General features: G+C 46.3%; 3 protein-coding genes across 4 annotated transcripts; 1 reads left to right on the top strand and 2 right to left on the bottom strand.

The window, feature by feature from the left end:
• Nucleotides 1–663: 663 nt before the first annotated feature.
• On the bottom strand, nt 664–4,961 carry LOC119221117 (uncharacterized). The gene is made up of 4 exons (XM_062566166.1): nt 4,233–4,961; nt 3,004–3,600; nt 2,800–2,919; nt 664–2,501 (listed from the first exon to the last, which is right to left on the bottom strand). The coding sequence occupies exons 1-4, from the start codon at nt 4,244–4,246 to the stop codon at nt 1,451–1,453; spliced, it is 1,782 nt and encodes a 593-aa protein (XP_062422150.1). The 5' UTR covers nt 4,247–4,961; the 3' UTR covers nt 664–1,450.
• Nucleotides 4,962–12,855: 7,894 nt separating this feature from the next.
• Nucleotides 12,856–19,331, top strand: unm_sa1261 (un-named sa1261). Its single transcript, XM_037477197.2, has 4 exons — nt 12,856–13,104; nt 16,762–16,988; nt 17,975–18,177; nt 18,377–19,331. The coding sequence occupies exons 2-4, from the start codon at nt 16,799–16,801 to the stop codon at nt 19,187–19,189; spliced, it is 1,206 nt and encodes a 401-aa protein (XP_037333094.2). The 5' UTR covers nt 12,856–13,104; nt 16,762–16,798; the 3' UTR covers nt 19,190–19,331.
• A 1,619-nt stretch (nt 19,332–20,950) lies between these two features.
• Nucleotides 20,951–25,818, bottom strand: si:ch211-165g14.1 (retinoic acid-induced protein 1). Of its 2 annotated transcripts, none has more exons than XM_037477397.2 (6): nt 25,458–25,818; nt 22,678–24,554; nt 22,467–22,560; nt 22,338–22,387; nt 22,159–22,228; nt 20,951–21,847 (listed from the first exon to the last, which is right to left on the bottom strand). In XM_037477397.2, the coding sequence occupies exons 2-5, from the start codon at nt 24,550–24,552 to the stop codon at nt 22,187–22,189; spliced, it is 2,061 nt and encodes a 686-aa protein (XP_037333294.2). In that variant the 5' UTR covers nt 24,553–24,554; nt 25,458–25,818; the 3' UTR covers nt 20,951–21,847; nt 22,159–22,186. The 2 variants fall into 2 exon arrangements, with proteins under 2 accessions (XP_037333294.2, XP_037333295.2); XM_037477398.2 differs by having other exon boundaries at nt 20,951–21,844.
• Between the last annotated feature and the right edge of the window lie 161 nt (nt 25,819–25,979).

Raw genomic sequence — 25,979 nt, 5'->3', positions numbered from 1 at the left:
GAGACAGCGTCGGGCGAATTTGTCGTCAAAGATGGAATGAGGCAAATGAATCCCCTCGCTCACACATGTCTCTCCCTTACACAAGTGATCGGTATTTAGCTAATTAGTGCAGTACACACATGCGAACGTGAGCAGACATCACGTCACACACTCTCTAGCTACCATAGTACTAGCATTGCGCTAGCTAGCATAGAGCAGGCTAACAATGCCCTAGCTAAAACCGCGCTAGCAATTATTTCGCTAACAAGTATTTCTCTAGCATTGTGCTAGCTTTGGTCAAAAGGGACCAAGCGACTGACAGGTGGCTGCAACAGACCGAGAACATCTATTATGTATTTAGCTAGCTAGCTAACGTTAGCCTTTGTGGCTGACCTTCACTAGCCTGACATAAACATGACTTGAGGTAGTTAGTGAAGCCATTGACGAGCCCTCTTTTTAATAAAAATATCAGATTAGTGTCTTCTCTTGCTGTCAAATAAAATTGAATTAAATGTTGTTCTCCAGTTTTTTCTCATATGCTGAGTTACTTAAAAGCAGACACAAATATGAAGTCATTTTTTAATTACAGCTAGGACAAATATATCACTCCACTACATTTGGAATGTAAACATTGCTTAATATATAATAATTATTTAAGTACACACACTGTCAGTTAGCAGCAGAATATCCTAAATAAAACAAATTAAAGGTCTCATAAGGTCAAGTCCATCAATATCAATGGAAACCTAATTCAGAGCCGTTAGCATCTGCCTAATTATGCAAACGCTCCAAATAGTTCTGCGTTTAGCAGCAGAAACTCTGCAGAAAACAACCAGAGCACAGCAGCATGGATTATTTACTCAAGGATTTAAAGATGCTGATATCAGCAATATACCAGACATCATTGTGCTTCAGCTTCCTCTAACACTCTGAAACAACATGCATCCTTTCTTAGCTCAACATCTGTGTCGAGGTGAGTGTGATGCACAACATCAGGAAGCTTCAGTTGCACCTCATGAAGGTCAGCAGGAGGGACAGACAAAATCCAAAGAAGCCTTATGGCGGTTAGTGTTAAACACACTAGAGAGAGTACTGTCGGAGCAGTTATTTAGTTATTTATTCTTAAATATTAGATATAGTATTAAGATATTAAGCTTTTTGTGGTCAATTTGGTTTAATCATTTTGTCAGTATGTGTAGTTTTAGTTAATTACTGGGAGTTATCTAAGGGCATAGCCAGGTATAGGACCAGCATGCACTGCATAGGAAGGCAGCAAAGTTGTATTGTATGTGTTTGGTGGCTTCTGTAAATACGAAACAAAGAGATCGCCCAGACAATCCACTTTCTTACTGTGTGAAGGGAAACAAAACTTGGTGCAGCAGTGGTCTTTGGCATGTAATGATTTGTTGGTCCCAAGGATGAATGGCCACTACAAGTACTTTTAAAACTGTATTTTGGGTTCAAATTCATTTTATTGGTCAAGTCTGTATTGTGATGTTGCAAAAGCAAGAGGACAAAAATAACAGAAAAACAATTTAAGGAAAAAAATCCAACAAGGAATATTCTTGAAATATTCGTTACCGGCACTTTCACCATTCTCAGGATAAAATGGCGTCTCCAGGGATACCGTTTTCGCCTCTTCTGTGCGCAGACCTTTGCACAGTGAGTCATAGATCTTCTGCCACGAGTCCAACTCTGAGCGCCAAAGTGCAGCTCTGGCTCTGATGAACTGGGAGAATTCGGTCTTGCAGCCTTTGGCCAGACCGATGCTGTCTTTGCAGATGAAGAAGATATCCAGGCCCAGGAAGAGAGCGTTGAGCCCGATGAGACCGGCTCTTGCCGAATTGGAGAGGGCCAGAGGCCCTTTGACCGCCGCCTGACCGATATCAGGGAGGTCCGCCGCCAACCTGGGCGCGTTCCGCAGCGCTTTCCCTTCCTGCATCGCCACTTTGCCAGCACCTACAATCAGGTCTTCACTCTTTAGCATCTTAAGAGCTGCGGCCGCATCCACAAGTCCATCGATGCCTGTTCCAATGGCACCAACTCTGCAGAGCACCGTGCCTCCTCCCAGAACCACCTCTTCTGGGGTAGTAACCTTTTGGCTGACCTCCTCCAGACAATCCTGGAGAATCTGCACATCCTCCATGAAGCTCTGGAAGACCTCCCTGGCTTGCTTTTGGTGTGTGTGGTTTACACCCATCTCTGTGGCAGTGGTGACCAATCCGTTGACTCCGCTGGTGACTCCCATCCCGACCCCAGTCATTGTGAGAGCGAGAGACACTCCAGCTGTTACAGGAATCAATGCCAAACCAATGATGGAAAGCACACCTCCAGCTGCCCCCACTGAGCTGCCTACCACACTGGAGATCTTTGCCCCTTTATTCATCCGGTCCAGCTGAACAGCATTCTCCTCCAGGTCTTCCAGAAACTGAAGCATCCGAGGCCTGCGCTCTTTGAACTCAGAGGTGAAGTTAGAAGATTCCCCCTGAAACAAGAACACCGTCCGGAAGCTCTGGTTCATCCTAACGAAAAGAAAAGAAGGTAAAATGTCACTAAAAAGAAAATTTGATTCAAAATCGCGTTCTCTTTGGAAAACATACACATGAGGCAAACAAATAATCAAAAAATCAACATAAAAGAAATAATAATGTGAAAGAAAGGACACATTGTCAACAACAACCATATTAGACTATTCTTTCATTTCAGTCCTTACGAAGGCTCTAAAGGACATTTGAATTCATTTTCTGGACACAATTAATATGCGACACACAATGTGCTGACATGTGGTAGGAAAAGAACCAAAGCTGGATTTTACTTTACCTGATTTCCTCCAGCTTCTTAATGTGACGAAGCATCCTCTGAATATCATCTTCAGACAAATCCACATCGAGATCCACCAGGGTTTCGTTGTTCATCTCTATGCAGAATTCACTGAGGGAGCTGAACAAAGGCACAAATTCATATTTTACAATATTTGTATTTATTTTGCTAAATATGTATATGAATTTGGAAATATCTATTTACCTTTTCTCTAACGTCCCACAGACTTTCTGCGTGGACTTAATGTACTTGTCCAGCTGATATGAGAGCACCTTCACATTCTGAAGTTTAGGAAGGAAGAAGGCTGTTGCATCTCTTCTGAACTCGATGAGGAGGGAGCAGGTCATCCGTGCAGCGGCGATCACAACCTGAACGTCTTGGGGGCGGATCCCTTCTGGCAGATGCAACATGGAGTTCTCACACGTAAAAACATGAAGGGAGGTGACCGCCAGGTTCTCCACTGCGTCCAGGAAGCAGTGGAGCTTCTCCAGACCTCCCAGAGTGTCCTTCAGCACGGCAGCCAGCTCCGCCTCCAGCTCGGTGCACCTGCTGTCTGCAGTCACCTGGGTGAACTTGCTCTCTAAGTACCGAAAGAAAGCCCCAAATTTGTCCTCCGACTTGGTGACGTGGTCGATGCTTAGGTCGATGTCGTCGGCCCTTTCTTTGATGTCCATCATCATGTGCAACTCGGTCTCCCTGCCAAGCCTCCACTCATGGACCCGCTCACAGAACTCTCTCACTGTGCTGATGTAGAGGAGGGTGTCGTTGATGTAGCAGCACATGGCCTCCTGAAGCTCCTTCCTGGGAAACATCCTCCAGTTAGTGAAAGCTCAAAACTAGTTCAAGCTACTGTGTTGCTGCTGGACGCTTTGGACACGACTAAAAAGAGATGCAGACCTCTACAAAGTAAAGTATGAAGAAAGAAGGCAAAGGGAGAGGATTGTATCCTTCACATAACTAATTTGCATGCTAGTATTTATAATGAATAAAAGGCCTGCTTGTACATTGAGGGTGTTGTGAGATGATCAAATACGTTCCAGAGCGTAAACCATTTAATTTCAGTAACGCAGATGGGAAATTCGCACGATTACAACAGCAGGAGTTAACAGGGCTATGTACAAAGATATTGTATAACAAAAATTTCAAAACAAGTTAAAAAATGACTATGAAAAAAAAAAACAGTAATGAACAAGAATTCACACTAACTGAAAATTAATCTAGATTCTACAGATTCTTCAAAGAATCTGCTGTGAGAGTGAAATTAAATCTTACATGATTAAAGAGGTGATAATGTCACAACATGACTTCTCTGCATTTATGCATCACCAAAAACAACATGTTTCTAATTGTATTAGTGTCTCCTAATGATACAAACTATATGTTAAACATTTCCTGTACGTCTTTATAGTTTCTCAAAGTTTTAAAGTCTTTACCTTGCAGCAGACATGTTCCTCGTGGTCGTTTGATGTCTTCGGTTCCCAATTGTATCACCTGTATGGTTACGATATGAACCGAATGGATGTGCTAAATGTTCCAATCTGAGTCGTCAACTTTCTCTCTCTATGAAACGCTGGAAAGCAGCTGTGTTGAGTTTCGTTTCCTTTTCTCCGCATCATCAGGTGGAAGTCAACAACCACACCCAAGGGTTGGACCAAACTATGCTGTTAAGCATTCCAACTATTGTTCTCTTAAGATGTACTCCTCTCATTATCTTCGGTCTCCTATACGTTGCACGTATGTTGAACTGCACCTTTTTTGTATTTTTAGCTCCAGCATCAGTGGGAGTAGCTGCAGGTGTGATGTCCATTGCTGGTTTGGATTGATTCCTGTCACAGCTGCAGTGTCTTTCTCTCTATGGGCGGGTTGGGGATAGGAACCAAAGGTGGGTCATTGGGGCGTTTACCACTGGCACAGAGACAGGTGGAAACCACAAACATCAAACATGATCCGTCACATTCCTTCTAGATGACGGTGTTGAGTTTCGTTTCCTTTTCTGCTAGAACTCAATAACTCCACTCAGAGGTGGACCAAACTACGGTGTGATTCGAATGGTCAAAAGGAAACACCTCCTGACGTCTGTTCCTAACCACTACTCATTGGCGTCTGTGGAAAACGTCACGGGGTCAAGGAAAGATGGTTAGGAGACTTCGTGAGGAATTAGGAAAAGAACACCCCGCTGTTTATGGAATCAGAAAAGACTGAGCAACGTAATTATGATGCGACGAGAGACGCACGCTAGTGACGTCAGCCTGCAGCGGCGAAAGATGGACTACAAAGAAGGATCTTAGCATCACGTGTTGTCACAGTGCTGAGTCATAGAGACAACATAAAACAAGCAGGTTCAAAGTAGTGCTTTATTAACAAGGCTGCGACATAAATGAGTTATGCTAACGGTTACTGACAGGATCCGCTTCTCTCGGTCATGATCGTTATTTCCCGTGAACAGCCGAATGACACGTCACTATTTAAATATTGCCGCCGCAAGGAATTGTGGGACGGAATTATCTGTATGTGTATCTTGTCCAGTTCCTATGCTAAAGGAGCTAACGTTAAGAAGCGAAGCATTGAAGCTCCTTTCCTTAGCATTGGAACAGTGGCCCTTTCTCAATACCTAAGACGGCAGGAAGGGACTTGGGTTCCCGCGAGAATAGACTCGGCAGACGGACTCGGGAGTCCAGACTCACGGGTACCGGAGAACTGTCATTTCCGCAGTTGGAACAGCATCTTATTTGTACTCATATTGGATGGAAGAAACACACAACGTTACTGAGGTGAACGTTTAATTCAGGGCCTTTGTATCACATCACACTGCATTAACATTATAATTAGTTTCATAAAGGAGGACGTTGGATTCAGTAACAACAATTAAAGAGTAAATATTTGTCTGGATAGTAACACATTCCACACACACCTACCCTTTGTCTTGTTACTCAAACATCAAGAGACCGATAATAGTGTAGTGGTCCTCGTAGTTAAATGCACAAACATCACTTTTAAATTGGCGATGTAACTGAACGTCTTATGTGTCTCTACATTAATAGTGGTTGACCTCAAAGTATTGTATGTATATAATATAGTGATCAATGAGGCTACATACCGTGAGATAGATGACATGATCATTAGTGATTAACAAAGTATTTAATGGTATCTATGGTACAGTAATCATGGAGGCTATAGTTATATTTACATTTTCAAACAATGAAATAAATAGAAACATTTTCAAGAATTTACAAGTATGTTCAAGCAGGTGTCCAGACATTGAATATCATACAGAGAAAGTAGTTATTAGTGGATTTTTTTTTTAGAGTCTCAGTGACTGTCTCCTCGTGTCCTTTAATTTATACAGACAAGATGTTAAAGTTACATTTAAAAATGAAGTTATGAATCTAAACCCTGCACTCCAACAGACCCGGCATGCACTTTTAGTCCTCCATAGTTTCAGGATGTGGGCTTTGATATGCAAACAGTATCATTAGACCAATAATCACCTCATATTTAGACCAACAGTCAATAATTGTAAGAGCAACAACAATAGAAACCATTATTTCAGGGATTTGAATCATTGTGTAACAATTGAGAACATTTTGTCTCTGAATTGTACTTGTAACACTTTATAAGATCTGAACCTCTTCCATGTTGGTGATAATCAGCAGCATGACGTCGCGTCTGATCAGGATAATAATTATGAATCACATGGAATGAGCCGTAACACGTTGTGTTTGAGCCATTTTGTTAGTGTTTTGATTGTTACCTCCCACCACTTATGGGGGGTGGAGCTTAGTTTCAATTAGGCCGCAAGGTCCATACAATCGTTGTTTGGATCCCTTGATGGTGTCAGTAGAGTTATATTAAGTTCATTTTGTGTTGGAAAGGTGGTGAAATTGAGGTGTATGTTTGGAGAACAAAGAAAATGACAATCGACGACTATTGGAGACTCAAGGATTATTTCACGCATCAAAACAAACCCGAAACAGCAACCGAGGGGACCTCGGTTTGAAAGGCAAAAGGGTCTCTACACGTTGTGTCTCCGTTCGCTGCTCTTGATGTGCTGTTTACTGGTTCCCATGGGAACAGGGGGCCTAAACAGGAGGATCGACTGAAAAAATAAGAAAAAATAATTTAGAAGTTCATCTTTAAAACAATGCTCCATGTTGATGATCGGGGAGAAAAATAAGTCCCCTCTTTTGTCCACTAGGGGTCAGTGTCCACGCGCTGATTTAGGATCAGTTCCTGCAGCCAATCACAAAATACACAGAGTAGAACACTATTTTATGTGTTAATACAAGATTCAACAACTTTTCCAAATCCCAATCACCCTTATGTTTTTAGCTAAATATTTAACGTTGTTACTTTCGAGTGTTAATTACATCATTGTAGTTTGTGATGTCTGAAGTTTTAATGATACCTAAGATATTGTTCTTACTGTTCAGTTATTCAGGCAGTTAGTTGTATGATTGTTTCGTTGTAAATATTAAAAAAACAATATTTAACAATACCTTATATAAAAACCATATATTTATATAAAAATAATGGCACATCAAGAAATGATTTGTTTGCTATCTACAATAATCCAGGATATAAAAAATGTAAAGTGAAGCCACATGTCAGAATACCTTTGGTAGTTTTTACCAGAAATATAAATTTGCAAAGAGCAAATTTGCTCTTTGTGCTGTTTAGGTGCTCCGGGAGCAACCGGTGAGTTTAATTAGGTTTCTGCATAATTTACTGCCTGCAGCTGTGGAGCAGCGGGACAAAGACACGAGGCTGAATTATTCCTGACAGTGAGACTAATGACGGCATCTTTCTTCCCTCATAAATCCAATATAACTAGATTGACTCACTGTGATGGATTACCTGTTTGTTTACCGAGGCCTGAACTGTGGAACTCCTGCCGAGTGGTGATCAAGAAGATTCAATAAATAAAGGGACTCTTGCATTTGCCTGAACTTCAAAGCCTTGGCTCAAGCATCGGTGCACGTTGTCAGGCTCAAATGCCTGTTAGAAATCCTCGAGTACGACTCCAGCAACTTGTTTTATCCAAAATGTAATTTGTGATTGTGCAGGTGATGACGTTTCATCCCGTTGCTCCTAGCAACGCGGCAAGAATGACCAGCTAGCTAGCTAATAATAATCAGTACAAAACAAGTGTTTGTGTGTTATGGTCCCTTAACAAAGAGTGTGTTTGTCCGCCATGAAGTAAGCTTCAAGCGTTAGCATGTCTGGCTAACTAGCATGTCTGGCTAACCAGCTTGTTCAAAATATCCTGATACTCCTCAGATAAAATTAAAATAATTTAATAAAATCTTTCACACACCAAAATAAATTGATAATTTAGGTCCAAAAAATATTTAGTATCGTATCTGTCGATTTGTCTTATTTACAATCTTCCTCAAGCAAATGTTAGCATGCTAACACTCAAGCTAATATGGTACACTAGAATGTTAGCATGCTGCTTGTTTAAGTCAAAGCAGCACTTTACCTTGTTAGGAAAATGTGAATTAAATGTATATTAGTTACAAGTAGTTAGTAACTCGTGAAGAAAGTAGTCAGTAGGGTTTTCACATAACTAATGAATTAATAATAATTTATGGAAACCAATGATTCACTCAAGCAGTAACTCATTATTATTCATGCTTAGGAGTTTAGATATTCAATTGTTTATTATATGAATCAGTTATCATCTGGTTCCTGATCTTTCCTCACCTTAACCTTTACAATCTACTAAGTATTCTGTGTACTTTATTGTGAAATGGGAAATAGAAATGAAAAGTTCAATAAGCGGTACGCTCTGTAACTGGGTGGGTGTGATGTGAGTTCTGAGATAGATCTTCACCCACATGTCTCCAGGGAGCTTCAGCTGTTTCTAAATCCACGCCGGCTGCATTCGTCTGGGCTGTTTGCAGAGATCTGACTCACGTCTCCGTTCACATGAGTTCTAGAGCTGCTTTTCTTGCTCGTCTAATAAAGCGAGTGATGACTCGCCATGACTCACCGGCTGCAGCACAGAGAAGATCCACTTGACTCGGCAGGATTAAAAAAAAGACAAATAAAAACCAGGTAGCTCCTCAACAACTTAAAGCGCAGCAGCTTTATGACTTTTTTATATTCGAAGAGTATGTGTTTTTTTTAATCAGCACAGGAAAATGGATGTACCCATTTTGATACACCTCCTGAATCTCTTAGCTTTCCCATTAATAAGGTTTGGTACAGTGTTCACCTTCAAATGCACATTCTATTTAATGTGTTTATTTGAATTAGCTTAGTAGTGATAAACTTCCTGAGGTTGGTTTGTAGACTGGCGTTTGGCATCTGTGAGTAATTTTCGCAGCCAATTAATGTAAATTACGATCCTTTTGCAATGTCCCCCACATTGTTATGTAGAGTCTAAGGATCTTGTCAATCACAGTTAGCCCCGCCCTAAAGCATCCCCTGCTTTATGGTCTGAATGCACCATAAGTTACTAAAAAAACATCATGCTGTATTGAAGAAGACTTGAAACTAAAGACTGAGACCAAATACTACTATGTTTACAATGTTTACTGAGGGAATAAATCAAGAGAGAAGTAGAGTCATTTCCTCATAGACGTCTATGGGAGCAGAGGAGTCGCCCCCTGCTGGTCACTACACAGAAGTAGAGTCATTTCCTCATAGACGTCTATGGGAGCAGAGGAGTCGCCCCCTGCTGGTCACTACACAGAAGTAGAGTCATTTCCTCATAGACGTCTATGGGAGCAGAGGAGTCGCCCCCTGCTGGTCACCACACAGAAGTAGAGTCATTTCCTCATAGACGTCTATGGGAGCAGAGGAGTCGCCCCCTGCTGGTCACTACACAGAAGTAGAGTCATTTCCCGATAGACGTCTATGGGAGCAGAGGAGTCGCCCCCTGCTGGTCACTACACAGAAGTAGAGTCATTTCCTCATAGAGGTCTATGGGAGCAGAGGAGTCGCCCCCTGCTGGTCACTACACAGAAGTAGAGGCATTTCCTCATAGACGTCTATGGGAGCAGAGGAGTCGCCCCCTGCTGGTCACTACACAGAAGTAGAGTCATTTCCTCATAGACGTCTATGGGAGCAGAGGAGTCGCCCCCTGCTGGTCACTACACAGAAGTAGAGTCATTTCCTCATAGACGTCTATGGGAGCAGAGGAGTCGCCCCCTGCTGGTCACTACACAGAAGTAGAGTCATTTCCTCATAGACGTCTATGGGAGCAGAGGAGTCGCCCCCTGCTGGTCACTACACAGAAGTAGAGTCATTTCCTCATAGACGTCTATGGGAGCAGAGGAGTCGCCCTCTGCTGGTCAGTAGAGAGAATGCAGCTTTAACGCAGGTAGAACTGGGAAATGCTTTGTGTGATTCCTTGTGTTTTAAATCACACCAGCACACGCACTCAGCGACACAGCGAAGGAGCGCTGGTTGGTGATTTATTCTTTTCTGTGACACGAGGAGCAGCTTCCAGACGCGTGCATCGCAGTCTCCAACAAATGATCGATGTCAGACTGCTATCTTTTAGCTTATATATCGTATTTTAACTTCTCTTTCATCTAGAAACACAAATAACAAATGAAGTTGATATTTCAGTCCGCACCAACGACGTGGACGGATTGGCTAAGAGTCACCGGTGCCATGAATTACAAATGTTTAGTAACCCTCTGTCTGTAAAAGCTCAGATCGAATGTTTCAGATTTACTTGTGTACAGATGCTGGATGTGATGAGGTTCAACCCGCAGCCAGGAGTCGACGTGAATCATTTCCCTCCCGTTCCTGGAGCTGAAGACACATATTTATGCCACTGTGCTTCGAGGATTTAATGATGACTGTAAAACCATTCGCTGGAGTTAATTGCGGCGGCTCGGAGGATGGAAATAAACGTTCTGTGTGCAGCTCCGTCGTCGAGGGTGTGCAGCGGGGAAGAAAAAAAACACAAAAAAAACACACACATCAGACGCGAGCGAGTGTGAGAGATGTCAGGGGGCAATTTATTTTCCCACCGCTGTCGGCGTGCACGTGTCCGTGCGCTGCTGCACGTGCAGCTATCGTTTGCAGCCTTTCACTGTGGCAGAAACCCTTCTTCACCTGGTTCTGTTCCACGAGGAGGGGGGGGGGGGGGGGGGGTAATGACACAGGATGATGTTGTGGAGCGGATCGCTGGACCCCGGAGGCTGAAGAGCTTTGGAGGACGCGATTGTTCCAGATGATTCGTGCATGTCACACGTGTACGTTTACATACTAACGTGTTGCACCATGTTTTACGAGACAACGTCAAATGAATGCTGGTCACCATCCTCTGCTGTAGTGTGGATTAAAGGAGGAGATGAACTTTGAGTTGTTTTCCCATTGACTTCAATACAACCGGTGGAGTCGCCCCCTAGTGGACGACAGAGAGAAAACACGTCGTCACATTCTTCAGAACCAAAGGTATCTGCAGGATTGCAGCGCAGTAAAAACACGTTGACATCCACATACTGACATGACTTCACCTTTTCAGTGATACCGACAGTTAAAATAAAGCAGCATAAGACTAAAAACGGTAGAAGGGGAAGAATCAGCGGGGCTGTAACAGCCCTTTTATCTGGTCAATGTCTTCACACACAGCAGCTTCTGTTTTTTCTGATCAGATCCCTTCTGCCGCGTTGCTCGTCTCGCTGTGACCCCCCTCCTCTCTCTGCCCCCCCCCCCTCCCTCCCCCCTTCGGCCTCACAGAGATTGCCATCGGGTTTGTAAATTGAGTCTGGTTATCTGAGGAGAAGCTGGAACACTCGTAGCAGTAACTGGCCTCCTGGTGAGATAAAACCACTGGACACATCAGCCCAGGGGAAGGGATTGGTGGCGCTGCACGGCATTCTGGGAGATTGCCGCCATAACCTTGATTGAAGGACTCCCAGCGGTGCAGTTGTTTGGTTTTCTCCTAGGATTTATCTCCTTTGGTCTGATTTAAGCTGCTGTCCGGTTTTTAAAGGCAGCGAGAGGATGCTTCTATAACATTTCTAACGGCGCTAAAAACTGCATCAATTCAGCAGTGATTTCATGGTACCAGAAGAAGACAGATATTTATATATGTTTCCTCCTCAGCGCCGCTTGTCTCCTCCCCCGAGACCCAATTCCTCCGCCTGCAGAATAACAATCAGCTGCAGTGACTCAGGGCGCCGTGGATTCAGCCTCTGACATCATGTTTCTGCCTCTGAGAGGTGAGGACGATCAAGTCAATAGAAGATTAAATTCAATTCAATGCATTTCGTACAGCCCATCATTGCTGGTTACACATTTTGCCTCAGAGGGCTTCACGGTGCCAAAGCCCTCACACAGCAACAACTCCCCCAAAAAACAGAAGAAACCTTCAGAGAGAGACAGAGGAGGACGTTTAGCTGCCATTTAGTTTGATAAGTTCACGTAAAAATTAGGAAGTTTTATCCTGGAACATGAGTTCATGTTTCACACACTAAACCCCTTATTTGCATGTTGCAAAGGTCACATGACGTTTGACCTCTACCCGTCCTCAGCACAAGAGGTCGGGAATCAAACTACTGACCTCCTGGTTGAAGGACTTGTGACTGGTAATGGAAGCATCAGAGCTACGGAGGGCTCAAATGACAGAATATTTCACAACAATAATGATGTAAAAGAAAAGTAAAGATAAAAGCATTTCTTTAATCACATTAAACGCGTTGATGGAATTAAGCAATAATCACTACAAGTCTTCATTATATAGCCTGTGGCTTCCCACCACAGAAGGAGCTTTTCCATCTTCTGATCTCACCTACACTTGCAAACAGGAAGCTGTTTAATTTAAACGAGAGCTCCTCCACAGATTCACACGTTCATGGGAACACCTCAATGTCCAAAGGCCACCAAGTAACAACTAAATATGTGTCTAAATACGCCTTGGTGGGGTTTCAGAGCAAAGCAACATAAAGCAATGCATTGAATATTTATCAAATCTTCATCTTGTTATTTACGTTATACCCCCCCCCCCCCGGTCGGATGACGGTAGCTGTCACTTTAAATCCCTGCAGTACCCGAATGCAGCACCGCGCGCGGTGGCCCTGCGCTCTGATTGGACGTTGGCGGCGGTGGGCGGGGCCTGCCTGCAGGGGAGCGGAGACAATAGACAGAGCCGCTGTAGCGTGACCCAGCAGCCGGGGAGACAGCGACAGAAAGCGGCGCTGCGGACAACCGCGGAGCTCCGTGATTTCCCCCGGTGAGGAGACGAGGAGACAATCCGAGGACCCGCGTCCTGCTCGTCCTTGAAGCCGGAAGCCGGAAGCCGTCTGGACGGATCCACAGATTGCATGCAGCATAATCCTAACGGTACGATCTGAGCCCATCATCGGCCGACCAGTTTAAAGCAATTTCCGGCGATCTGAACGTCGTCGGTGTTTAAATTCGCTGACGCATCGGGTTCTGTTGGGTCCGCATCGGTCCGATTAACCCATTTAAACTGCTGTTTTCTGTACATTGTGAATCCCTGTTTTAAATTCGTCATAATAAGACACCGGCTGAGCCCAACAATGGAGCTGCTGTCCAGCTGTCGCGTCCCATCCTGCACATCTGTGCGACCCTGCGTTTGGGATTTGTCCCGTTTATTGAACGCATTGTTCCTTTGCTCAGGTGCACACTCCCCGTGCACCACACCTGGCCTCGCGCGCGCGCGTGCTGCGTGTGCTGCACGCTTTGTGTCTGCAGAGCTGCTTCGCACTTGATGTCTTTGTGCTCCAGTTTCTGGCCGTTTTTTTTATTATTTATGTCCCAGTCTGTAAAGCGTGAGGCTGACATCAGCTCCTCGTGAAGGATGCTGCACCGTCGAAACCTTTTTTTCTCTTCATTTAATGGTTTTGCATTGAAGGGGATTCTCTTTGTTTTTCAGGGAAATGGCAATAAAAAGCCATTTTGACCCTCAACTTGTGCTGCGGAGATTATTCCTTTTGGGTCTCTCATTTCTGCATTGAATCCAATAATCAATTATTTGATTGACATAAAGTATTTTGATAATGAATCCTTTTAGACATTTACCAAGCAGAAATAGTCAAACTAAGGCTGTTGATGATGCGTGTCATGATTTGACATTTGACTATATGATCAATCAATAATGTGTATTCACCTGCAGGGTAAATGAGATGATGATGATGTGTCTGCAGTGACAAGTGGGCTCTTTGACGGGATCTCTGTTATGTGGACGTGAGTCAGCGGGTGCTTGGCATTTAATAATAAATAATAATGCCTTTTATTTTTAACATAGATCTCTGGATTTGGATACAGGACGGTTCCTCACTGAGTGAAATGACCCTGAGGAAGTGTGAGTGGCCGCCATGATAAGAGCTGTTCTGTAATGCTAAGGAAAGGAGCTTCAATGCTTCCTAGCTCGCTTAGGACCCACTGGACCATCCTTCGCCAAAGGAAAGGAGATCACTCCGTCCCACAATACCTTGCGGCGGCAATTTTCAAATTTAGCCGCGGCAGACTGACGTCACTTAGAACTTTGAACGTGGAGTCTGATTCCCTAAACACCTTGTTGTCTTTTCCTAACGCCTCATGAACTCTCCTTACCATCTTTCCTTGAACCTGTGACTATTGGAATGGAGCCTCGGAGTGCCACAGATCAGAGTTGTTTAGGAGCGTGGCCCACGAGGCCAAAGGGGGGGCGATGATTTCATTAAAAAGCAGTTTGTGTCCTGCTTGAAGGGGCAGGATGTGGCATTTAGTGACACCTGGTGGTCAATTGGCAGATTGCAACCAACTAAACAAACAAGACACCCGCAATCTCACCGATGGACGTTAATTTCCTGTCTTTAAACTAAACCTTGTGACACAAAAAATGCATCTAAGGACATACAAATCTGTGTTTTGCGTTTTATTGACTTTACAACTATTTTACCGTGGTGCTCTTTGCACTTTGCCTGTGTACACGCGGCCCGTGCAGAGAAGGGGGGGGGGGGGCGCGTCTGCTTTGATCCGACCGCCGGGCTGCAGGCCGGACGCCTCGCAGCCAGTTGCAGCTTTTTAGTGTTAACTCTGCAGATTGTCCCGGAGGAAAGATCTGCCTGCGCTGCAGAAATACCCCCCCCCCCCCTGGTTTTGTTATCGCAGCGGGCCGAGTTGGAGAATGACCCTTTTAGGCACGTCGGAGCGATGCCTTGAAAAGGTTCGGAGGGGCAAAAGAGGAGGCCACATGTGGAGCCGCAGGGGAAACGACTCTCGGGTCCGCTTCAGTTCATCCGTCTGCACCTCAAATTCATTTTGGAATCACACGTATTTGGAAAGAAAAGCATTTTTTATGCTTCTGCGACGTGAGAAAAGCTTGCGTATCCGTAAAGGCAAAATGCAACAGAAGCTGATTTGGTGAAAAGACGAGTGGAGGAAACATTTGTTTTGGTTTGGGCTCCCTGGTCTTTAGCACGTTGTTGAAGCGATGCTAACGTCTCTGTGGGGTTTGACTCTGATCCAACAGCTAACGACATGCTAACGATGGGGATGCTAACGATGGGGATGCCGTTCATCTGAGTTTAGGTCGTTTGGCGTTTTAAGGAATCACCAAAGTGATCATAGTTCATCACGAATCCGTTTGACGATATTCATGGAAATCCATCCAAACATTGTCGAAATATTTAAACCTGGGGACCATGAATGGATGAACTTTGAGGGGAATCCTTGAGACGTGTCGTTCTGTACCAAACCCCCACTGAAATAACCTATAATGCAAAAGGCTGTTGTCTCGTCTCCGTATCACCAAATAAGTGCTTGTTTCCGATTGGCTGACGTATTGATTTTGCATCACAAATGATTAATTAGCTGCTGACGTTTTACAAGTCGATGTGGGGGGGGGGGCGTTTTTTCTGCAGCGCTTAATCGGTGCCTGCTTTAAGCCCCCAGAGGGCCGCCTGGGTCTGGTCTCCTGTACGTTGTGACGTAGGAAGGACACATGGTTGTAAACGCCCCGCCGTGGCGCCGGTGGTGCTGGAAGCGGCCGGAGGGTCGCCGCGTGGACCGAGGAGCCGCGTCCTTCTGCACCAGCTGCTATTGACTTTCTGAGGAGACCTGAGACCGGAGAGTTGAGGTCCGGTTGAAATCAAAGCGGAAAAGGAACCCACTGACCTTCTCCGTTGGGCTCATTTCCTGTGAATAGAAAATGAGAAAAAGCCTCTGAATGTTGATCACATTGTTGAACGGTGCATTCTGAGTCGATATTCAACATAAAAAACATTTATTGAATTATGACTTCTGCTGGACGATGAATAAAATGTCTATAACACTGCAAGCCACCCCCCCCCCCCACCCCGTTTGGTGCTATCGGCCGGTAACATGAGGCGGGATTTCCAGCTGTGGTTAGAGATGATGATGCTGATTTCATCAGTCTGTGGCTGCGACCTCTTTCATCCGCAGGCTCTTTGATGTGAGGCCACGTCAGATGGGGGGGGGCAGGGCGGGTTTCACGCCGCATGGAGACGGGTTTTGGTCCTTTTCAGCTTAGCAACGTAAAAGATTACATTTAACCTGTATGAGATGATTAAATGCGTCCAACCAGAGGTGCAGATATTCTCATGGGTTTACAGTATCATGCTGATTCGTTGAATGCCGGCCTCTGATTGGCTCCCTGACCAAAGGTACGCATCGAGCGGTGATAAACATCTGAAGCCTCTTGCAGCATCCTCAATGCGGCTGAAACACCTTTTCAGTTTGTAATGTTTTGATATTTCAGAGCTTCTTTTACTGTTTGCAGCTCGGGGAGAAAATGAGAAAAACTGTGAAAATCCATCAAACCAAACCGCTGCTGAGTCTTTGATTCAGAAGGAAACGATCTTCAGAGAAACTCCTCCTGGACCCGATACTCAAAACCGCGAGAAAATCTGTTTGGATGCAAAACTGCGGAAACAAACGTTTTGAGTGGCTTCAGGTTGTTTTTATTCAATCCACCTCCCGGATGAATATTGACATCGTGAAACACGACTCAAACGTCTCTCCGTCCTGCAGGAACGCCCCTCCTCTCCAGACCAGACCCTCGGCCACGATGAGCTCCTCGGCCCCCGGCCCCCACGGCCCCCGCGGCCCCCGCGCCGCCATCGACATCCTGGAGGAGCTGCAGCTGATCGCCGCTCAGAACCTGGAGAAGCTCGACATCCACAAGTACTACGAGGTGGTGCGTGAGCTGGGGAAGGGCACCTACGGGAAGGTGGACCTGGTGGTCCACAGGATCCGAGGTAGGTCCATGCTTTTTGAGGCCTTCAGCGTTTAAATGTTAAAATGCATGAAGGCCCCAGAAGGAGGATGTGAACCAGTTGATGGATAAAAGATTACTCCTCTGATCCTCTAACAAAATACCACAGTATTCTGTTATTGGCTTCCAATCATCTCCTTCTCCACTGATGGGTGCTCTCAGCTGTGATAACACGTCATGAATGTGTGCGAGATGAACGTAGATGAACGAGTTGGACGCTTGTCTCCAGCAGCTTTAAAGTAAAACACCTTGTGTTTCAGTAGATGTACTTGATTACTTCCTGATTGACGCTTTAGTTCCAGAAGGTCAAACCTTTGTGAGCCGTCCTTTGTTTGTCCCTTTTTGAGATGTGTCTTCAGTCCACGTCGGTCCGGAGGACGTGGGACCATCTCTTTGTGGAGATTCTTTCTTCATTTTGTTCCAACAACCGCTGAGAGGAAGAAAAAAAAAAAGAGCAATAATCCTGATTTCACTCAAGTGAAGCTTTTATTCACATTAAAAGCTAAATGTGAGCTTTAGAAGAGAAGTTACCACTTAACCAACATTAAAAGCCCAAAATGTCTCCCATCTGCTCCAAGCTTCTAAATGGTCTCTTTTTATGGAGCAAAAGAGCAGCTGGATGAGAGGATTCCTCCAACTTTTTTCTCAACTTTCTTCCGGGGATGAAACGCTGACGTCTGCTGACGTGTGAAAGATGGGCGTCGACATGGTGGAGCCGAGGCGTTTTGACTAAACAAACTATGCAGGTTAAACGGATGAAGGGTATTCAGTGAAGGAAGTGATCACTCACAGCATCGTAGTCCGGATTAAATAAAGTGCAGCACTGGAGACTTTTATTGTTCATCATATTTCCATCAAACCGTTTTAATTCGGAATTCATTCACGCCGTGAAATAAATCCCACAAACACTTTAACATGAAAGGTCAAGAAGAAGCATCGAACTGTGATTTTCTTTCTTTTTCTTCTCAGGCACGAAGATGGCGTTGAAGTTCCTGAGGAAGAAGAGCACCAAGCTGAAGAGCTTCCTGAGGGAGTACAGCGTCTCCTTGTACCTGTCGCCCTGCCCCTTCATCATCAACATGTACGGCATCGCCTTCGAGACCGACGAGTACTACATCTTCGCCCAGGAGTACGCGGTGGCCGGGGACCTGTTCGACATCATCCCTCCCCAGGTGAGGCCCGCCTGTGACCTCGTGACATCATGACCTCGTGACCTCCCCAAGGCTTGTGTGGCATTGTTCATTTTGTTGAGTGATTTTCTTTTAAAGAAGTAGGACAGTGTTTGTTATTGTAGTGTTACAACACGAGCCCCAAAGCATCATGGGAGCCGTTGTTCTCTGACTCTCCTCCCCCCCCCCCCCCCCTCGCCAGGTGGGGCTCCCGGAGGAGGTGGCCAAGCGCTGCGTGCACCAGGTGGCCATCGCCCTGGACTACCTGCACTGCAAGAAGCTGGTCCACCGCGACATCAAACCCGAGAACGTGCTCATCTTCGACAGCGAGTGCCGGAAGGTCAAGCTGTCCGACTTCGGCATGACGCGGCGCGCCGGCTCGCCGGTGAAGCGCGTGAGCGGCACCATCCCGTACACGGCGCCCGAGCTGTGCGCGGCGGCGCGGCGCGAGGGCTTCTGCGTGGACTACAGCACGGACGTGTGGGCCTTCGGCGTGCTGCTCTTCTGCATGCTGACGGGCAACTTCCCCTGGGAGAAGGCCATGCCCAGCGACGCCTTCTACGAGGAGTTCGCCCGCTGGCAGCGCCGCCGCGCCGCCCCGGTGCCGTCGCAGTGGCGCCGCTTCACCGACGAGGCGCTGCGGATGTTCCGCCGGCTGCTCGCCGTCGAGCAGGAGCGCCGCTGCTCCGTCAAGGAGGTCTTCGGCTACTTCAACCTGTGCTGGATGCTGGACAGCGACGGCGGGAACGCTGGGGGGGGCGGCGGCGGCGGGCCTCCCCTGGACATCAGCTCGTCTTCGTCCGGGGAGGACGCGCTGGCGGACAGGCTCAAGCAGCAGAGCCTGTCGCCCGCCTACGCCGCGGCGAAGGGGAGCGTCATGATGGACACGGACTACTCCTCCGCGTCCGCCAGCGGCTCGCCGTCGTCCACGGGCAGCTACGAGAGGGTCAGCAGGGACAACAACAACGAGCGAGAGCGCATCCTGGTGGCCACGCCCATCGAGATCTGCGTCTAGGAGGGTGGGGGGGCGGGGGCGGAGTGCCGCGTTTCGACGAGGCGGCGTTTGGCGAGCCGGTCCTTGGCGTGACGTCGCGGCGAGGACTCCTTTCTGATGAAGAAGAGCTTGGAGGAAGCGAGCAGTGAGTCGTCCCCCCCCCCCCCCCCCCCCTTCCTCCCCCCTCCAGCATCTGATCTGTGGTTTATTCATCAGATACTGAAATGAAGTCGCTGCACAACGTGTAAAGAAAATAAAAAACAGGCTTGAAAGGGGAAAAAAAATGAAAACGAACAAAAACATTCATAATCCACAAGCAATATGTTCAATAAGTTTTGAATATTCCACTGAATGCAAAAAAGAAATGACCAACTTCCAAGATCATGTGTTGATGATAATGTGTGTTTTTTCTCTTTCTCTGGTAGATATTTTCCTGTAAAGTGGTTTATTTATTCATTTTTATTTGGAGTTAAATTATTTATTTATTTATATCAGATGCATATATTTATGATTTGAATTAGAATTAGCCGGTGCCTTTTCACAAAACCCACATTTCTCCTTAAATATTTGTCGTTTTGTCGTGATCTCCCTTAGAAACACGTACACAGACTGTTCTTTCTCACTTTAAAATGTCCTTTTCCACGTTTGCCTGTGATGCCTAAGCGAACGGTGCGGGCGCCCCATTGGTCAGCGAGCTGTCAATCATCTTCTTACTCTTCTGGCCGGCCAATGAAACTGCAGCACAGCTGGACCTTAATTAAAAATGGCTGCTCCCACGAAAATAAATGACATGACGATCTAGTGACCGGTGGGAGAAGGAAATGATGAAATATCGTGAACCACATCGGTTGTTCAATATGCATGATTGATAAAGAAAATGTCAATTGTAAATTATCATTGAAAAAAATGTTGTTTAGAAACTAACAAACAAAACCCTGATAGTTTTTGTTATTTGACTGAAACCCTGATGATGTCAGAAGAGACAAACACGTGATGAAATGCTTCAAGAACACGTGGCAACATGACGATATTCTGTGTTTTTTTTTCGTATGACGTGATGATTACTGTGGTGAACATTTGTGAAAATAAACACTCTGAAAAATTCTACGTTCATACCGTGTTCTTTGTTTACACGTTCTTGGGAGATTCTCTGCTATGTGGTCATGTGACCACAGCATCTCTGTCACATGACGCACTGCATCTGCATGGAACGAGCAGCATCTGCCTCCAAGTATTTAATATATATACATATATATATATATATATATATATATATGTATGTATGTGTATGTATATGTATATATATATACATATGTATACATATATATACGTACTATATTTCTAAATATGCTATTTCTACACTTGTCTGCTGGAATTGGTTGAACAAAAATAAAAATCCATGTGAAAAAAATTACTTCTCACTGTTCTCAGGTCAAATATTTATGCAATTAAAATGCGATTAATTTCGATTAATTAATTAAAGCCTCTAATTAAATAGATTAATATTTTTAATCGAGTCCCGGCCCTAATTTAAAGTGAGCAATATTTACAAGCATAATAATTGTGAAATTAGCCTCTACATTATTTTACCTGCTGATTAAATGAAAAATGACACAAACATCATGTACGTGTCATTTAAATGAAACGTATGTCGTTATCACACAAACCAGGAGGATTATAAAAAGACAAACTATGGGAACCTTGATTTTAAAACCCTTTCAGGACGATTTGCTTCGGAGTAGAAACAAAATGAAAGAATGTAGATCCAAGAAAGAAGAGTTTTGGTTTCATCGACTTTTATTAAATAACATGAATTAACAAAAAGTGGAACTCTGATTTTAAATAACGAAAGTGTCACATGGTGTGGATTTAAGAGCAGATGTTAAAGCTTCATATGGCAGCAGGAATAAAACAAGGTGCCTTTGTCTTCGTTTGTAAACCATGTTTCATTTGGTGAAGACATTTTAATGAATTTCATCCGTTTATTCACATTTAACCGAAGAAATGTCCATAAATCCGCTGGTCCAGAATCAGTTTAACTATATTTGACTTCCTTTTTACATCCCCAAAACGACGAGAGCGGTCGTTCCAAAGTAATATTTAAATATTTAAATCGCCACATTTAAGAAGTTGGAACCAGTATTTGTTTGTGATTAGAATCACAACTCCAACATTAATCAAATCATTCTCTGCTTTCATCTTGTTGAACTGCCCCTTTAGTTCTGAGCCTCATTGAACTGGTCTCAGAGGCCTTAACCAGCAACAATTTAAGTCTACACATAAATAACAACAGACCCCTGTGCACGCCGCCTTATGAAAATAAATACCTGTTTTTTTTTGTGTGACGACCAAAGCATGACAGCAATTTAAAAAATAGTAGAAAAAAAACTGTAGAAAGAAATATATAGATTTCCTCCCATAAAACGCATCAATAAAGCTCATTTAAACTCTAATATAATCATGTTGGAATAACAAAAGGGATATTTGTTGCGAGTAGAGAAATAAATATCCACACAAAGACGCACCTGCAGGCACGAACGCACACACAGTTAAAGAGACACGTCTTATAAAAACATCTGGAAGTGGCCCCTGATTGACTCGTCTCTGAAGTGGATTCTCATCAGCAGGTTTTTCCTTCACGTTGAGTTAATCGTGTTAAAAGGAGATCTGTGGATCCTTCTGGAACAAAAGGAGAACAACATCTAAGACGAGGACATGTATTTCAGGTAATAAGATCATTTCATCTTTAGATATTTATATGAGTAGCGCTGCCATTTAAAATATTCAGGTTATTTGGTTTATAAAATACTAGAAATGAAGAAGATACAGTTACAATAATCATCTTTGAATATTTTATAAATACAAAAGTAAAATACAAAAGAAAGTGGCCTAATGAAAAGGTTGATAAACAACTGCTAATAGCTCATTCTGAATATAAAAAATGTATTAATTCATTGTTGAAACAAGCAATTATGTAAATGTTTCTTTACCTCCAGTTCCGCCAAGTGTCTTTTGTTGTCATCTCTTTTGTTGCCTGGTAACAACAGTCAACAGTTTGTTCTGTCGGATACAAACACACATTATTGGTACATGTGTACATGTGTCTCCTCACAGGAAGTATTTAGAAACAAACAAAGGAGCAGCTCCCCACACGGAGGCTCAGACTCACTTTGTGCTGCGGACATCTCAGCGAGAAGTTCTCCTCGTTTAAGACACAGTCTGAAAACACGTTGGAGTATTTGTGTCATTTCACGCGTTGCGTTTCTGCATCGCTGCGATGTGCATTTCGTGAGCTCACCTGAGTGGAGGGCACACCTGTAGTGGTAACTCCGGGCGCAGCCCTTCTGGAAACATCCCGTGACGGCACCGGTCTGCTGGCACGCTGAGCACACCTGGAGAGAAAAGACACACACGTGACTTTATGTTGATGTCAAAAAGCATCTGGAGCAACACCACAACAACAATCGATCCGCTCAAAGCGACCATCGGACGGCGTCTGCGTCACTCACGGTTTCCCTGGCGAGCCGCGCCGCCTCCTCCAACCCGAACAGCTTCCCCCCGACCAGGAAGACGCCGGCGGACCAGACGCCGCAGTCCTCGTGGATCCAGGCCTCGTCCAGACGGGGCGGCGAGCGCCCGCGCCCCCGCGGCGAGCTCTTGGTGGTGGGGCGGTCGTAACCACGACAACCGTCCTCGGAGGAATTGACCGAGCGCCTGCTGACCGGCGAGCGGTCCCCCTCGCCCGGCCAGGCCCGGCGGTACGGGCCGTGGAGGTCCCCGAGGCCCGCGGCGTTGGCCGTCTGACCGCACAGGCTGCACAGCGGCGCCGGACCGCCGTCCAGGCTCGACCGGCCCAGCTGGAAACAGGAAGTGCCGGGAACGAACCCGGACGGAGAGCCGGGGGCTTTCCGGCGCCGCGCTCCGCTGCCCCTCACCGACTCCTCATCCTCCTCGTAGTTGACCACGGCGCAAAGCTTCTTCCTCACGTGGACAAACGGGCAGAAACTCCCCACTCGCTTGCTCTTTTTCTCCTTCTTCACGTTTGCGTATTTGAGTTTGATCTCTGGCTCTCGGGGGGAAAACAGAGCGGCGGGTCCCGCCTGCGAGCGCGACCTCTTCCTCCGCTGCGCGGCGCTTTTCTTCTTCGTCTTCCTCTCCGTTGGTTTACGTTCAGTTCTCGCTCGCTTACTTTTCCCGGCGGCGGCGGCGGGCTCGGAGACTTTGCCAGCAGGCCGCCGCGCCCTCGTCTCTCTCGGTGGCGATTTCATGTCCGTCCGGGGCTCCGCCTCCTCCGAGCCGGCGCTCGCCCTCAGCGACAGGTTCGTCTGCGAGGCCGCCGCCGCCTCTTCCTCCTCCTCCTCCTCCTCCTCCTCCGAGCCGGCGTCGGAGGTGAACAACCTCACCGCGTAGTCCATCGCGTCGTCGGAGCCGCAGCTTTCGTTGTAGATGCCGACCGCGTCGCTTTTGGCCCGCCTGCCCAAGGTGTGCCGAGAGCCGCCGCAGGTGAACGGAGGCGAGTCCGACGCGGGCTTCCTGGTTCTGGGGCTGCGGCGGACTTCTCTGAGCGAGGCCTTTTCGTCCTCCTCGCTGTGCGAAGGAGCTTCTCTCCTCCGACTCTTCCCGCCCGTCGTCCTCTCCTTTCCGTCGGTGACCGAAACCTCGACGACGTCGCTGTCGTCGCTCGAAGCGTCCGGCGGGGACGCGGCGGGTTTCCCGTAGGCGCCGCCGAGGTCCGACAGGAGCACAACGGGTCGGGCGTGGTGGACGGGGATGTCCGCCGAGCTGTCCGACGACTCCTCCGAGTACGAGCTGTCGGGGCTGGGCGAGCTGGGGGTCCGGGGGAGGCGATAGCGACCCCTCGGCCCGTCCAGCGAGGACCCGGCCGGGGGGGCGGGCTCCGCCATGCGCCTCACGTCGTCCTGCAGGAAGGAGCCGCACAAGAGCGGCTCCTCGGCGGAGGACACCAGGAAAATGATGTCGGAGCCGCTGCCGCTGTCGCTCTCCTCGCCGCCGCTGCTCTCCAGAACCGGGCCGCCGGTTTGGTCTGGCCCGTAGAAGCCCGGGCGCCAGAGGCCGCCGTCGCGGTACAGCTCCAAGCCGGGAGCCAGCGACGAATTCACGTAGCCGCCCAGAGACTCGGGGCCCGGCTCCACGTCCCGGCGGTGGAGCGGCGCGCCCGGCTCGGGGTGCAGCGCGGCGCCGTAGGACGACGAGGCTCTGGACCGGTACGGGGAGCCCAGCTCGGTGCTGCAGCCAGGCGGGCGCCGGTGGTACCACTCGGGCTTCTTGGCCAGGTCCATGGCCTCGGCGTGGCCGCGGGTCAGGGAGAAACTCTTCGACAGGTCCATGGCCATGAGAGCTGGATCCTGAGGGGACACCTCCATCGCTGCAACAAGCACAAGGAGATGATCTGGGACTGTTCTTCACCAACATGGGTCCAATGTATTAAAACGTCCCAAAGCCCAAGAGAACATTAAAAAAAAGGTTTGTTATGTGCCTTTTTACTGTAGAATTGTGACCCAGAACCAGAAAAATACCAATTTACATTTTAGATTCGGTGTAAGAAAACACAAAATGCAAATCATCTGGTTTCTGCTTCTCAGATGTCAACAAACGAGGATTTCCATGGTAATAATTCATTAGTAACAGTAAAGATTACATTTCATAAAATTTTGAATGAATTTATTAATCTGGAGAAAAGGAATGGTTATTTTATGGCTGACATCCTACCTTTTGTTTATTAATCACACAAGACATTAAGAAACGTCCATAGTGGTAATAATATTTAGTCATGCATGTTTCTCTGTAGTAGTCATACAAATACTACCAATCATCATTAATAAGTGTATACATAAAAACAGCTAAATAATAGCAGGAGAACAAAAGAAGGCCATCCAAAAAAACAGGAAATGTGAAACCATAAAGGTAAATTCTTGTTGTGTTGTGTTTGTGGCCCAGCAAAGTTGTATCGTGGACACAAATAAGCAGAAAGAAAGCGGGCTGTTTTTTGGTCTTCTGCACAAGTAGAATGTTAATCTAGTTATTTGAAAAACACGTTTCAGTATTCTGTAACAGAGAGAGAAGGTTGGACTAACATTAAATATTGTATGATTGATGTGACCTGCACGTTAACATCCGGGAGACAGTGAGGGTCGGTCTTTAATTGATCCTTCTCAGGTGAGCACAGGTAGGCCTGAGTAATGGAAAAGGTAAGTTAACCCGCTCGCGGGCGCAGACATGTTTCCTCACGGCCTCATTACGTGTGTCAAACTGCCGGTGGTGGTCTTACCCCTGAGGTGACAGCAGGTCCGATAAGACGACCCCCCCCCCACCTCCCCCGTTGCCCCCCAACCGGTCCTCACAGAGCGGGCGTTGGGAGGACCCTCTCCCCGTCGAACACGCCTGGTAGCTGGGTTAGCTAACACGTCTCTCCGGGCCCATCGTCAGGACGTAAACAAAAGCAGCGACTCCATGCTAGCTGGAGAGATAGCGTTAGCACGCTAAGCTAATTCAATAAAAAAAACGGGCCGACGCGACGACAAGAAACGAACATTGTTTGAATTATTTCCGTCAGGCGGTTGGAATCCACTTGGGCTGCCGTTGGTATTTTAAAGTTGTCATCATGGAGACCGTCTTCCTCCAGGATCAAGTTCCACCAGAAAAACCAGTGTGGCACCGGAAGAGAACGGCCTCTTTTCAAAGTAAAAGCTCCGGTGAGCAGCTCGCGACTTTTAAAATGTCCCGTAAAAACCAAGACGACTGATGAGCTTTAAACACGATGTGGCGTTTGGTTTCATAAATAATACACAAA

The sequence above is a fragment of the Pungitius pungitius genome, chromosome 12 (assembly GCF_949316345.1).
Source record: "Pungitius pungitius chromosome 12, fPunPun2.1, whole genome shotgun sequence".
NCBI lineage: Eukaryota > Metazoa > Chordata > Actinopteri > Perciformes > Gasterosteidae > Pungitius > Pungitius pungitius.
Note: the sequence above shows the minus strand (reverse complement) of the source record. Positions and strands in the feature narration are given on the sequence as shown.